This window comes from Canis lupus, chromosome 33, assembly GCF_048164855.1.
Source record: "Canis lupus baileyi chromosome 33, mCanLup2.hap1, whole genome shotgun sequence".
NCBI classification, from domain to species: Eukaryota; Metazoa; Chordata; class Mammalia; order Carnivora; family Canidae; genus Canis; species Canis lupus.
In genome coordinates, this window is record NC_132870.1 from 6489183 (window position 1) to 6505134 (window position 15952).

Below are 15952 nucleotides of genomic sequence, written 5' to 3' on the forward strand. Positions count from 1 at the left end.
ATCAGACAGTTGAACAGAATAGAGCAACATACTGTATCCTGTGTATTTTGGTCTTTTTGTTAGAAAACTAGATCCCAAAATTGTAACAAAAGAAAAACATATATGTACAAAAAAATAAAATACAATGAATGGATAGACTATAAAATGAAACTGTAAAAATGAAAATTAAGAGACAAAAATAAAGGAATATAAATTAAATACATTGAAGAAAAAAATAAATACATTGAAGGGTTAGAATATAACTGTAAAGATGAAAATTAAAAAAGACTAACAAAATGGGAAAAAAAAAGTCGATATGAAATGACAGGTGAAGAGAACAGAGCCATATACTAGATTCTCGGTGTATTTTGGTCTGTTAGAAAAAACTGCATCCCAAAATTGTAAAGAAGGAAAAACTTTTATGTATATACAAAAATAAAATTAAATACAGTGAAAAGATAAATGTAACTGTAAAGATGAAAATTAAAAAAGATTTTTTTAAAAAGTTGATAAAAATAAGTTGGTTGAAAAAAGAAAGAAGAAAAAAAATACTGAAAAACTAAAGAATCATGGAGAAAAAAAACATTAATTCTGTATACTATTTTCCCCTAGTGCTGGAGTTTTGCAATTCTGTGTGATTGGTAAACTTGGTCTTGGCCAGACGTTCTTACTGATCTTCTGGGGGAGGGGCCTGTTGCACTGATTCTCAGGTGTCTGCCCCATGTGAAACTGCGCTTGACAGGGGCCAGGCTCTGTAATCTGCTTCAGATTGCTCTACAGTGCCTTTGGTTCCCTGAAGGCTCTCCACCCCACTTTAGAGGATGTGAGTGAAAATGGCGGCCTCCCATTCTCCAGCCCCAGAGCTGAAAGCTCGCACCCCCCACCCCTCAATTCACCCTCTAGGAAAAGGAATCAGTTGCCCCTGTCTGCGTGTTCCCCGTCCACCTTCCTTGCTCACCTCGCCTGTGACTGAGCGTTTCTGTCTCAGGGATGCGCAACCCCCTTTCAGGTGTCCAAACTCTGGCATGCTGCTGTGCTGCTCCTCCCAGAGAAGGAAGGGAAGGGTTTTAAGGTTCTGCCACTTGCCTGGGCCCTTGCTCTGGGAGCAGTTGCGCCAACCCTGCTGTGGTTTGATGTTTATGGAGACCTGGAGTTGAGGGCCCACTCCTGGGCTCGCTGATTGCAGCTGGCTTCCCTGGTCCAATGCCTGGGAACTCTCCGATGCCACACTCAGGCGCCCTCCCTCCCCCTCTCCCCCCTTCCCAGCCCCCCTGTGATCCCGAGGATCCTGAAGCCACACTGTCCCACCTAGGATTTTGCTCCGCTTGGCACCTGAGCACCTTTCTGGCAGGGACATCCCTCACCCCGACTGCTCTGTCACTTTTCAGTGCCAGCTGCCGGAGTCTTTTCCACCTGCAGTTAATCTTCCCATATATCGCCTCGGATTCACTTCTCCACACCTCTTACCTTGCCGAAAGTGGTCTCTTTTCTATGTGTAGAGTTGCAGCTATTCTTTCCTTAGAACTCTGGTTGAGTTTGCAGGTGTTCAGAATGATTTAATAGCTATCTAGTTGAATTCTTGGGACCAGACGAAACTAAGATCTACTCCTCTGCCATCTTTGGCATAAACTGATTTGACATTTTCTTTGTTTATTCCTCAGTTCATTATAGGACAGAGAAAATGACCAGATTTAATTAAAGTCCTGGTTTGTTGATCCTAGTAAGTGAATCGACACACTGGGTCTTACTATATCATTTTATCATTGTATGCTGTCTCTTCTCATGTACAACATGCCTATTTATTTATTTTAACTTATTTATGATAGTCACACAGAGAGAGATGAGAGAGAGACAGAGACACAGGCAGAGGGAGAAGCAGGCTCCATGCACCGGGAGCCCAACGGGGGACTCGATCCCGGGTCACCAGGATTGCGCCCTGGGCCAAAGGCAGGCGCCAAACCGCTGCGCCACCCAGGGATCCCTGCCTCTCCATTTAAATTTCAGCTATAACAATATAGGAAAAGCAAAGTAATTTATTAATTATAAGTCACTTTCTTTTAGGAAGCATTCATATCAGCCCCCCAAAATGTAAGTAACAGGGCTAGATGTTAATGATAGTTGGAGAAAGTTGATCGGCTGGGTTTTCAGATCTTAAGTGATCTTTATAAAAAACAAGTAAACAAATTTCGTGTTGTTTGTGACTTAAAGGCTGAAGAGGATTCCCACCTGGATGGGGCTGTTCCCATCCCTGCCGCATCTGGGAATGGAGCAGATGACCTGCCGCAGATGATCCAGGCTGTGGTGGATAATGTGTGCTGGCAGATGTCTTTGGACCGAAAGACCACAGCACTGAAACAGCTGCAGGGCCACATGTGGAGGGCAGCATTCGCAGCTGGACGCATGAAAGCAGAGTATGTAGCTGCTCAAGTAACTCTAAAACATTCCACCAGCCCTGAAACCAAATACATTTTTCCACTGGCTCGCTCTCTCCAATGTTGTTTGTGTGATTAGTAAATTAGTAAAATAGATAAAATCAACATTCTTTTTATTTTAACAAGCAGGTGTTTGTTTTTTTTTTTCAAAGCCAGGATAAAGCGTTCCACCCAGCTAAGCTCCCCAGAGCAGCGTGCCTGGCTTTGTGGGGTGGATGAGGACTTTTAGCCCGGTTTAAAACAGCTACCTAGAAAATGGCGACTTCTTTGAGCTTGGTCATATTTGATCTTTTTTTTTTTTTTAAGATTTTATTTATTTATTCATAGAGATGCAGAGAGAGAGAGAGAGAGAGAGAGAGAGGCAGAGACACAGGCAGAGGGAGAAGCAGGCTCCATGCGGGGAGCCCGACATGGGACTCGATCCAGGGTCTCCAGATCACGCCCTGGGCTGCAGGCGGCGCTAAACCGCTGCGCCACCGGGGCTGCCCATATTTGATCTTTAATAGCCAAGTGACAGCACTGTTCAGCTGTTTCTCAGAACTGTCAGATTACCTGCTTTCTGCTCTGCTGCAGAAGTAAGAATGCTTTGAAATTATTTACGTGTCCTTTTAGGGTTACTCAAAATGTCAGGGGTATCACTGTCCTGTGCTGTTACAGCAACTTCCACAGACCCTCTGACTCTTGGTTGTGGTGTTCCTGGGAGCCCTCCTGTTGAAGGAAACTCATGAGTCCTGTATTGCTAAGGAATTTTTTTGTTAAGATTTTATTTTTAAGTGGTCTCTACACCTAACATGGGGGTCAAATTTACAACCCTGAGATTAAAAGTTGTATCCTCTACTGACTGAGCCAGTCAGGTGCCCTGCTAAGAATTTTTTTTTTTAAAGATTTTATTTATTTATTCATGAGAGACACACAGAGAGAGAGAGAGAGAGAGAGACAGGCAGAGGGAGAAGCAGGCTCCATGCAGGGAGCCTGATGTGGGACTCGATCCCGGGTCTCCAGGATCATGCCCTGGGCTGAAGGGGGTGCTAAACCGCTGAGCCACCTAGGCTGCCCGGAAATTCTTTTTTTTTTTTTTTTTGCCCAGAAATTCTTTTTTTTTTTTTTAAACTTTTTATTTTTTTTTATTTATTTTTTTTAATTTATTTATGATAGTCACAGAGAGAGAGAGAGGTAGAGACATAGGCAGAGGGAGAAGCAGGCTCCATGCACCGGGAGCCCGATGTGGGATTCGATCCCGGGTCTCCAGGATCGCGCCCTGGGCCAAAGGCAGGCGCCAAACCGCTGCGCCACACAGGGATCCCTCAGAAATTCTTAATAAGACAGTGCCACTAAGTATTTTAAGCCATTGCCTGATGTACACCCTAAGATTCAAGACTACTTTTAGTTGCTGCATTTCTTTTCCTGTCAAATGAGATGCCATTCCTTTATGTACTTTACAAGGGGCTTCCTTTTTAATATATATACATATATATATTTTTTAAGATTTTATTTATTTATTAGAGAGAGATTGCGAGGGATGCGCATGTACGAGCAGGGGGAGGGGCAAAGGGAGAGGGATAAGCCGACACCCTGCTGAACACAGAGCCTGACTCTGCAGGGCTCCATCCCAGGACTGGGTGACCTGAACTTACTGAGCTACCCACACGCCCTAGGGGGCTTCCACTTTTTAAAGGCTGCATTAGGATTTCAGGATAGGCCAGTCATCTGGTAATATCTGCTAGTTTACTTTGTAAAACACAAAAGAGTGGAGGCAAGAGAGGATGTTCGGACTAGTCAGTCCTTCCTTCTCTCAGACTTTCCTTAATCACAAAACCAGGGACTTCTAAGCCCTGCATTGGAACAAAAAAATCTGCACAGTTCAACGTGGAAGAATCCTGTCTGTGATTGCAGAAAACGCACAGAGTAACCCACAGGTGTATGTGCTGGTTTCAAACTAGTTGATTTCTTTCCTTCAATTAGTGGAATATATTAAGCTATTTTAGCCAGTAGGAGACTTTGCTGACATTTTCCAGTTCATCTGTTAAAGATGACTGGTTCCACATTCCAAGTTCCTTGTGCTTCTCTTTTCACCTGTTTTGCGACAGTTTCACCACCAAATATGGAAGACCCTGTAGAACTGGGAAGCAGGCCTTAGTGTCAGGAGTCAGAAAAGCTAGACCCTGTTTGCTGGTAAGCTAATGCGAGATGACATAGTGTTCTAATAGATTTGTTATGTCATTTATTTCTGTATTGTAAAATTTTAGGTTTTCTTGGTTCTCAAGAAATGTAGTTCCATTTTCTAGCTAATCAAACATTAATAGCTTTGAACCCTCAAATGGTTTTCTTTTCATTGTCTGTGAGGAAATCTTTTTAAAGGTATTTCCATGCTTTCTGAAGGCACACCAGACATAATTTAACCTCTTATCATGAATTACATGGAAAATTATATAATTGCTACTTTTTTTTTTCTAGTGGGAATTTCAATAACCACTTATTTCATCTCTTATTTGTGACCCACTCTTTACTGTCATGAGTGTGGCTGCCTGTCAAAAACTGTTCTCCCCTCCACCTAAATTGTTGCTTCTAATCTGCGGGGATCCTGGAACTCCAGTGATGATAAGCTTGTTAGATAGGCAGCAGTTTGCAGTCTCTTGGAGGTGCTTCCCATGGTCACCCTTTGGGCACAAATAAAAGAACCCTGTTAGAACTATTTTGACTGGTTCTCACCTGGCTAGATAACGTGTTCCTGCATTTGAACTTGGTGGTCTTTCCTCTAGGTTCTTTGAAGATGTAGTTCCAGCAGTCAGGAAATGGAGAGAGGCTGGAATGAAGGTGTATATCTATTCTTCAGGGAGTGTAGAGGCCCAGAAGCTATTATTTGGGCATTCTACGGAAGGAGATCTTCTTGAGGTAGGTCACCTGATTACTTTGTTTTTCTGACGCTATCAAAGCATGAAATAATGAATCTTAAAGGGATATCCTACAGTTATAAGCCAAATCAACATTCAGATCATTGCATTTATGTATGCTAAGGAGGTGGTAAAGAGAAATAAATAAACTAGGGAATACATTGAAGGAGAAGGGTAAAATGTTTAGTTTTGGCATTGGCGGTTCTTAAGCCGTTGTGAATAATGATCACCTGGGGAGTGTGTTAAAAGTATAGCTCCCTGGGTCTTGCTTCCTAGCAAAGCTGCATTGGCAGGTCTGGGAATGGCAGGAGGAGGGGCAGGGTCAGGAATATATATGTGTGTGTCTATGTAAATGTAATATATGTACATATAGATATATGTAATACAGCTAATAAGATATGAACTGGCTTATAAATCAGCTGTCTTGCCAGCATTAGAAAATTGTCAACTCAGATGAACTAGTGGCCCACTTCTTTTGGTTGTTTAAAGTAGCAGGTTAGCAGTACAGTAGTGGCACATACTCCATCCAAACATGCACACATAAACTTCTTTAATGAAGCTGAGTACAGGGTAGATTCATTTGTTTCTGAGATTTTGGAGAGAGAACAAATTTTATTTTAGTGGAAACCTCACTCTTCTACAAGAGCACTGGGGGCGGTTATTAAATGGTGATACGTTAAGGCCACCTGTTAATCTTACAGATGAAAAAATTCCTGCTAGTTCCTCTGTCCCACCATTGTGGCGCCCTTTGGAGGATGGGGCAGGCACTGCAAAAAGGGAAGGCATTTAGGACTTGAAGAAATGCCAACCAAATACAGGCACAACTAAGTGATGTACAGTAGGTCACTCAGGCAGCTATCTTTTAAATAAATATTTATTGAACTTCTGCCATGTACAGAGAACACTTTGGCTTTGGAGATTGTCATATTCTCATTTTAGTATTTTCCTGTGTTTTATCTTAGCTTAAATCAAATTTTAAATCAGGAATAAAACCCTTTAACTATTGGTGTACAAATATTTGTATCTCCTCTGAATACAGATGTAAACACTTTTTTGTTCTCTCTAATGGAACAGACAATAAGGTGATAGATTATACAATAATAACTACTGAATTCAATGATAAAAATGTACTGAGAGGCAGACTTGAGAAAGAAAGAATATATAAAACCAATCTTAACTTTTTAAAAGTTAAATCTATAATATTAATGTTACCATAATTTGTTTTTGAGTTATCTTTAGGCTTGTTTTTGGTTTGTGAAAGTTCTGAAAATATTCAAAAGATCACATCGTAATAGCTGATTCTAAAAATGGACTTATTTTAATTAATGTTGAGTAAATAAGCAAGTTACATATTTGATCCCAGTTATTTCTAAAACAGCAAGGTTATATACTAGCTCTTGAGTAGAATTTCAAAATGTTTTCATTAAAAAATGAAAGTTTCAAAAAACAAAAACAAAATAAGAATAAATAAAAAAATGAAAGTTTCAGGGGTTAGGGAACAGTGTAACTGGGCAGTGGACATTAAGGAGGACACTAGATGTAATGAGCACTGGGAATTATGTAAGACTAATGAATCACTGGCCTCTACCTCTGAAACCAATTATATATTATATGTTAATTAATTGAATTTAAATAAAATACTTTTATTTTTTTAAGATTTTTTTATTTTTAAAGATTTTATTTATTTATACATGATAGACACAGACAGAGAGGCAGAGACACAAGCAGAGAGAGAAGCAGGCTCCATGCAGGGAGCCTGATGTGGGACTTGATCCCAGGACTGCAGGATCACTCCATGGGTCAAAGGCAGGCACTTAACTGCTGAGCCACCCGGCATCTCTTTTTTTAAGATTTTATTTATTTATTCATGAGAGACACACAGAGAGAGAGAGAGGCAGAGACACAGGCAGTGGGAGAAGCAGGCTCCATGCAGGGAGCCCGATGTGGGACTCGATCCTTGGACTCCAGGATCATGCCCCGGGGCTGAAGGCAGGCACTAAACTGCTGAGCCACCCAGGGACCCTAAATTTTTTTTTTTTAATGAAAGTTTCGGGGCAGCCCAGGTGGCTCAGCGGTTTAGCGCCACCTTTAGCCCAGGCCGTGATCCTGGAGACCCAGGATCGAGTCCCACATCCCGGCTCCCTGCATGGAGCCTGCTTCTCTCTCTGCCTATGTCCCTGCCTCTCTCTGTGTGTGTCTCATGAATAAATAAAAAAAAAAATATTTAAAAGTTTTGGGACGCCTGGATGGCTCAGCAGTTGAGCGTCTGCCTTGGGCTCAGGACATGATCCCAGGATCCAGGATTTAGTCCACATCAGGCTCCTAGCAGGGAGCCTGCTTCTCCCACTGCCTGTGTCTGCCTCTCTCTCTCTCCCTGTGTCTCTCATGAATAAATAAATAAAACCCTTAAAAATAATAATAATTAAATTAAAGTTTCTTGAAAGTTAAGCAGCTTATTAATGAGGCAGGTTAGAGAAATCTCATTCTGGGATCAAAAGGACAATGTTTAGGACCTGTCTTTAGGAGTGAAACCCAGTCCAATAAGTAGTTTGAATGCAAATAGGGTTTTAAGAATAAAAAGCAGGATATGTATATTTTAAAAGATTTTGTTTTTTTATAGATTTTTTTTTTAAGATTTATTTATTCATTCATTCAGAGAGCGAAGAGAGAGGCAGAGACCCAGGCGGAGGGAGAAGCAGACTCCATGCAGGGACCCCGATGTGGGACTCGATCCTGGGTCTTCAGGATCACACCCCAGGCTGCAGGTGGCGCTAAACCACTATGCCACCGGGGCTGCCCTTTTTATAGAGTTTTAAATTTATTTATTCATGAGAGACCCACAGAGAGAGAGAGAGAGAGACAGAGACACAGGCAGAGGGAGAAGCAGGCCCCATTCAGGGAGCCCGATGTGGGACTCAATCCTGGGACTCCAGAATCACGTCCTGGGCTGAAGGCAGGCACTAAACCCCTGAGCCACCCAGGCTGCCCTAAAAGATTTTGAATATAAAATTAATGCTAGGGGATCCCTGGGTGGCGCAGCGGTTTAGCGCCTGCCTTTGGCCCAGGGCGTGATCCTGGAGACCCAGGATCGAATCCCACGTTGGGCTCCCAGTGCATGGAGCCTGCTTCTCCCTCTGCCTATGTCTCTGCTTCTCTCTCTCTCTCTGTGTGTGTGTGACTATCATAAATAAATAAGTTAAAAAAAAAATTTAAAAAAAAATAAAAACAAATAAAATTAATGCTAATCACAAAAAACGAAGTAAACTGTAACATGATTTTATATACATTGAATTGGTAGTTTTCTTCCAAATGTTTATTTCTATAAAATCTTTATTTTGTGTAGCTTGCATAGTTATCTATTAAGTACACTTTCAGGGATTATTTATTGAGGGGATGAAATCACTATATGATTGTCAAGTATTTTCAGAGCAAATGGAGGAGAGGCAAAGAGGTTGGGTGGCAAGGGTATTTATAACATCAGTCTTTTCTTTCCCTGTGTGCAGCTTGTTGATGGTCACTTTGATACCAAGATTGGACACAAAGTGGAGAGTGAGAGTTACCGAAAGATTGCAAACAGCATTGGGTGCTCAACCAACAACATCTTGTTTCTGACAGACGTTACTCTAGGTGAGTAATTTGACTTCCTATATTGGATACTCCAGGGCAGGTAGGTGATACTCCTGGGACTGCAGACGCATGACCTCTGTAAAGAAAGTTTGTGTGGACCTTTGAAAAATGAAACAGGTTTATAAAAAGAAGCCATGAGTCAGCTGATTCAGGTTTCTCTCCTTTTACCTATCGTTGGGGGTTGTGCGTGGGGGAGTGGCCCTGGAAAGACTAGATCTTCTCACTGTAACTCTTATCTGTGCTTCCCTACCCATCCTTCTGTACACACACATACACGCACACACGGATGAAATTATAAAATAACAAAGGACAGTTTAAGGGGTGTCACTGTGGGAAGGAGCATGCAGGCAACAAAGGAGGGTAGGTGCATGGTTGGCTAGGGACATAAAGTTATAGTGGACCAATCGTATGTATTTAACAGTGAGATGAGCAAAAAAAGCACAAAAGAAACAAAAAACTGTAGGGGAGGAGAACTCTAAATGATCAGAGCACTTTTGCCTCATTTTTCCAGTTTCTGAGCACTGCTGCACAGTGAGTGGGAGCCTCTTCTCCACCTTCCTTCAGGTGATCTCAGTCCCTGGGCACCACTCATGCTCTGAACCTCTTGCCTTGTCATGCAGGGTGTACCTATTTAAAGACAGACATCTTTTTTTTTTTTTTTTTTACCTAGAATGGCTGTCTTTATTACATATGGTACATTAGCAGATGCATTATTAAAGATTGAGCACACATAACAGCACATACTGTACTGTGTTGGTAATTTAAGTGATTTCAAGAATACTTTTGACCAAATGTAAAACTCACAGTCCAGCTCCTACGTAAGAATGTTGACCCTCTAGAGAATGACAGCAGGAAACTATCGCGAATGAGGAAAGAAGCAGCAGCAGATGAAGAGGTGGTTGGCGCTGGCGGAAAGTTGGGCTCTGTTTTTTCTCTGACAGCCTCTACTTGGGAAGGCTTTCCCACACACCTACCTGGCTCTGGCTTTGGGTGGCATGCCCATTGTCCTTAGAGTTTGTGCATCTCCTGGGGGCGCCTGCTTTTGGTGTGTTTATAATTGCATGTGTATTTGAGGGCAGTTCTTTATATTACTGTTTCTTCTGCTCACCTTCTTCATCTTCTGCATACCTCAGAGCAGGATTTCGTGTATTGTGCTGCTGCCCTGACTTACTATGTCTGGGCTGGTAGACTGCGGAAGGGCATTAGGGAAGGAGGCGGAGGGCTGGATGTTCTCTTGCCTGGTTGGCTCCACTGACTCCTGGGCCCCTTGGAGCCTGTAGGCCATATCCCTCTCTCTGGTCCTTCCTATCTTTTCAGGGAACTAGAGTCACCCCCAACCACTGGGACTTTCAGAGATAGGGCCCAAAGGCATATCCAAGCTGCTGACAAAGATCTTACCAGAAGTAATGTGTATGAATTGTATTCTTTCTCTGCTGCTGATCTTTGGGCTCTTGGTCTGTTATGTTAGGCAAGAGTTACAGGTATATAAGCAAGTACTGATTTGTTAAGTTGTTTTAAAAAAAATCTTAACCAGCACAGATCATATAATGCCTTCAAAAAGTATAATAATGTTTTCTAGAGAAAGAAAGACTTACCTGACATACAGTAGATATCCAGTAATTGTTAACGTCTTTGTTAAATTTCAGGCCACGGTGAATGTAGACTGAAATTTCTGATCCAGGTAGATGGTGCCAAATCACAGCCATTTGTTATCTTGAGTTTTGAAAACTCAGCAGATTGCATGTCTTACATGTCCTGGCTTGGGTCAGCTTCAAAGTCCAAGGGTTTCTACAAACTGTGGTCTTGGTTTTCTACATTCCAGAAAGCTTGATACATTTGCTTTCTGACTGCACCAAAGGAGAGGAACAGATAGACAGTTGCACGGACACACTACTTCAAGGTAGCCAGGCCACAGAAGTTTCTGTGAGGAAGGATAATTTGAAGACCTTTCACTTAGTTTTGTTCCTTATGGAAAGGAGATAGACCTTGCTCTGCTGAGATTAGCTGCTTTAATTTTAATCTGTGAATTACTTTTGTGTCATAATTCATATGAGAGGGGCTGTTGGAGATGCAAATCCGTGGTTTGCCCTCTCTGTGATTTCCTAGCACTTTGGATGATAAATTTCTGCAGGCTTAGAGTCACAGAACTGTTTTGTGGCTGGAGCTCCCCATGTACTTAGCCTGTCCCGAGTGTTCTGGGATCAAATGTGTTGTGATGCCCAGATCTTCGCACCATTCCTCACTTTTTGGTTACTTTTAATAATTACAGTCTCTGCTCTAGTAAGATCACCGACAGGTTCTTTATATTGTTGTCTTTAACCACGCTTTCTTTTTCTAGTAACACAGCACATCTATAATTTTATGTCTTCCTCTTTTCACTTGAGCCACTTCCTTGGGCTCTAGTCCCAGAAACTATTCTTAACTTTTGTGAATAGAGATAATCCGCAGATGGGCCTCAAAACAAACTTGGCTTTTTCCAAGGTCTCTGCATGGAGGTTTGTCTTGCGCCTCGTCTTCTGCCAGCTGTACACCCATCTAGGTGGCAGGGCCAGAACTGGGCTCATGGGTAGCTAGGCTGGGGCCAGGCGGCTGGCTGCGTGCTACGTTCTTCCCTATTATTTCTGATCCTGAGTTTTTGATACCACATGCCCAGACTGCTTTGCCAAGGCAGAATGGAAGACTAAGTTGAGATCCCAAATAACATCCAAGTATGAAGAGAGACCTGAAAGACTTCATGCTCTTGGAGGAAAGGAAGGAGGTCCAGGATTTTAAGTCAATATTATGCCAACAGGGCAAATAGATGCTTAGAAGCAACACTTGCCTGCTGGTTATCTGGGGTTGAATGTGGCAGAGCCACTAGGCAGTGTCCAGTCCATGTGGATTGTGATGGCTCAACTCGGTTGGGATCCAAGGTTGCTAGTTAGGAGGAAAGCTGTGCCTGAGGCAGTCAGGCTGGGAGCTAGGGATGAATGGAAGGTGCCTGCAGAGTTTGCCTGGAGGATGGGGTTTCCACAGGAACAGGGGATTGTTTGGCCTGGGAAGGTGACAGCTCTTTCACAGGAAGAGCAGAAGCTACATACACACTTGGGTGGTGGAAAAGACTGCTGCCCCTTTAACTCCCTCTGGGAACTCACTTCTCTCAGCACTGCTGCTCTTTAACCCATTCGGATGCTGTGACTATTTTCCAAAGGTTAGGAAGCCACGGAGGTTTATTACACCAAGTCTAAACTCCATAGAAAGTGTTTCAGAGTCTTTGCAGTTTTGCTCTGTTCACATATGCCCCCTTGACCCATGTCCTGTCTCCCACTCGCTCCATTCTTCCAATATTTATACATGTATTTTGTGTCTGCCCAGAATGCCTCCTCTCTTGCCATTTTTTTTCCCCTTGAAACTTCTAGTCAAGACTTACCTTCTGTGCTGAGAAGTCATGTGTCAAATTGCAGATCCTAATTCAGTAGTTCCATGTTGGAGAGTTGAGATTCTGCATTTTTTAAAATAAGATTTTATTTATTCGGGGGTGGTGGTGGTGGAGGGAGAGAGAGAATCTCAAGCAGACTCCCGAGTGCAGAATTTGATGTGAGGTACAGTCCCACAACCCTGAGATCGTGACCCGAGCTGAAATCAAGGGTCAAATACTTAACCTACTGAACCACTCAGGTACCCCAGAGGTTCTGCATTTCCGACAAGCTTGTAGGTGATTCCCCTGCTACAGGTCCATAGGTCGTATTTGGAATAGTATTGTTCTAGAGCAGGAGCTGGCAAGCTTGTTCTGTAAAGGGCCAGATAGTGTATTTTAGGCTTTGCAGGCCCTCCAGTCTCTGTCACAACTCTAACTCTGTCCTGGCAGTGGAGAAGCAGCCACAGACAATATACAAATGAATGGGCATGGCTGTATTCTAATAAAACTTTATTTACAAAAGCACATGGCAGGTCATAATTTGCTCACCCTTATTCTAGAGCACAGACATTAAGTCAGGTTGACACTTTAAAACTTTGGCTCAACCACTCACCAGCTCGCTCACCTTCCATTTCTATAGAATGGGGATAGTAATACTAACTACCTCAAGGTTGTTGTGAAGATCTAAATGAGAATGAAGGCTCCACGAAGGCAGGAACTTTGGTTTTATATGTCTATTCCTAGAATAAGTAATACCTGGCACATAGTAGATGCTAAAGTAATATAAGGTATTAGCTGTTATTTTTCACATGGAAGCAGAATGGGGAGAAGACTGTAACCCAAGGCATATTAGAGATACCCCTGCTATCCCTAGCTTCCCTAGTTTAATTTTACTAGTCTTATTTTTCCTTTACCCACCATGCAGTTACTGATCTTTTTTTTTTTTTTTTTTAAGATTTTACTTATTTATTCATGACCGACACAGAGGAGAGAGAGAGAGAGAGAGGCAGAGACACAGAGAGAGAGAGAGACACAGGCAGAGGGAGAAGCAGGCTCCATGCAGCCTCATGTGGGACTCCATCCGGGTCTCCAGGATCACACCCTGGGCTGCAGGTGGTGCTAAACTGCTGTGCCCCTGGGGCTGCCCTGCAGTCATTGATCTTAAGGCTCTCAAAGTCTAATGAGAAGAGAGACAACAGGTAATAATGTGTCAATTCATATAGTTGTGACAGAGCTAAATACAAAGTGTTAAAGGAGCACATAGGATGCTGTAATACACATGGCAGTAGTTCTGGAAGATATTTGAGCTGAATTTTGAAGAGTAGGGATTTGCCAGGCAAAAAAGATGGACACTCTTCGCCAGGGGAGTATGACGTATTTGGGCTCCTGATGTGACAGCAGGAATTTTGGCCTGGTTCGATCATGGGCTTCCATTTGTCCCATCTCTCCGTAACTGATATCATTACTGACAGCCTGACTTTTTAGGAAACACTCAGTTTTCTGTGGGATTGATAGGAGAGAATGGAGGAGGGTTGTGGACAGAACTGACTCTTCTGCATTCATAAGTACTCAATAAATGCTCAGAAGTCTTAGATATGCTATACACTCTACACTAGGAGGGAAGTCCAGACCATTCTGGTCTGTCAGGTACAGTTAATGTATTTGAAAAAATTTTTTATTATGGGGGCTCCTGGGTGACTCAGTGGTTGAGCATCTGCCTTTGGCTCAGGTCATGAACTCGGGATCCTGTGATTGAGTCCCACATCAGTCTCCCTGCAGGGAGCCTGCTTCTCTCTCTGCCTATGTTCTGCCTCTCTCTCTCTCTCTCTCTCTCTCTCTCTCTCCTCTGTGTCTCTCATGAATAAATAAATAAAATCTTAAAAAATTTTTTTCATAATGGAAGAATTATGCTTCCATTAAGAATAATGTGGTCAGACCCCCCCCCTCCCCTCAATGTGCCCATCTTCTAGCTTCAGCAATGATCCAGTTGGGGCTAAATGGGTTTCTACTTACCCACATCCCCCGGATTACTTTGAAGCAAATCTCAGACATCACATTTTGATGTATCTGACACATACTTTGATTTTCATAGAGGCCAGTGCTGCCGAGGAAGCAGACGTGCATGTCGCTGTGGTGGTGAGACCTGGCAATGCAGGGCTGACGGATGATGAGAAGACTTACTACAGCCTCATCACATCCTTCAGCGAGCTGTACCTGCCCTCCTCAAGCTAGAGCAGGCGCTGGAAGGAAGACCAGCCTATCCTCGCAGAGTTCTCTCTATAGTCTAGTTTTATTCTAATGGTGAAAGTAACTTACTTTAAAATATATATATATATACACACACACATAGGTATGCAAGTGTATATATGGGTGTGTTTCAGTTGCCTTTCACAGGCACACAAGTGAAAAAAAAAATCTCTGTTCAGTGAAAAGGAAACTTATTTAAAGATACTTTCTACATAGAAATTGATTGAAACCATGACTCTAACCCTTACTGAGGGCAAAACAAAGCTGATAGAAGAATTACTTCAATTCAGGTCACACGTGTTAGGTTTATCAAGTTGTGTACCAAAATGGAAAGATAGGTTTGAGAAGTTACTCAGAAGCCTTGTTATTTTAAAAACTGGAAGTATATCACAGACTTATTCCTAATAATTCATTCTCCTTTTAAATTATGAGTTAGAAGATTGTGACAGCTGAATTTCAAAATCTTAGCCTCCCGGTGTACAATAGACAAAGCTATTTGTTTCTGTTCCAAAAGAGAGCAAAATTGGGAAAAGAAATTCATTTGAGTCTTGATGAAGCAAGTACCTATTACTAAAGAAACTTGCTAATAATCATCATGGCACCCCTAGCAAGCGGTGGTTGCCTTACCAATGAAAATGGTGCATTGATATAACAACTAAAATAGGAATGTGATTCTTAATGTTTAATGGAATAGTCCTAATCCTGCCAGTTGTTACCATTATAGATTTTATAGTTGCCTTTCTAACTACTTTTTAGCACAGTTTGAGAATATATGTTGCTATTTACTATTGAAAAACAAAAGATTTACTGAAATCCTTCCATAAGATCCTTCTAGAAGAGCCCTAATAATGTAATATTTTCCTCTGAAATGGATGCAAAGAGTGTAAATTTTATAACAGCATTATTTATCCTGGTTCAATCCTAATGGAATGTTATGTCAGTTTTACATTGTGCTTAATAAAAACTTTTTCTTCCTCACTCAGTTTTACATAGGTTCCTGAACCATACCACCTATTGTCATTAGCAAAAGACAAACTGAAGAGAGATTGAGAAAATAAGAACTTTAGTTTTGCCTTAATCTTGTGTGAGTGTGTGTGTGTTTTAATACAATGCCAGTAGAAAATCATTGACATAGAGTTATATATGCATATATGACCTCTCTATATATGCATATAGAGTGGTTATTAGTTCACTTGGATAGGAAGCATTCATGTTATGAGTGGGATTTCTTAGATTTTTGAGAATCTTACATTTGAGATATATAGTGTTTGAAGGAGGCAAGTGTTCTCTTAATTAATCAAGAAAAGCTGTAATGAACCTTGAAGGAATAATTTTGGGGATGCTTTGAGTATGAAGAAGTATTGCAGATTAGAGAGGAC

At 41.9% G+C, this 15952-nt stretch overlaps 1 protein-coding gene across 3 annotated transcripts in view; it reads left to right on the forward strand.

Moving 5' to 3' along the window:
• ENOPH1 (enolase-phosphatase 1) overlaps positions 1-15551 on the forward strand; it is a 42291-nt gene extending 26740 nt beyond the window's left edge. For all 3 annotated transcript variants that reach the window (XM_072810185.1, XM_072810186.1, XM_072810184.1), the window contains exons 3-6: positions 2188-2390; positions 5171-5303; positions 8806-8929; positions 14419-15551. In XM_072810185.1, coding sequence (XP_072666286.1) covers positions 2188-2390; positions 5171-5303; positions 8806-8929; positions 14419-14558 — 600 coding nt within the window. In that variant the 3' untranslated portion in view covers positions 14559-15551. The remainder of the gene's footprint in view (positions 1-2187; positions 2391-5170; positions 5304-8805; positions 8930-14418) is intronic.
• Positions 15552-15952: the final 401 nt, after the last annotated feature.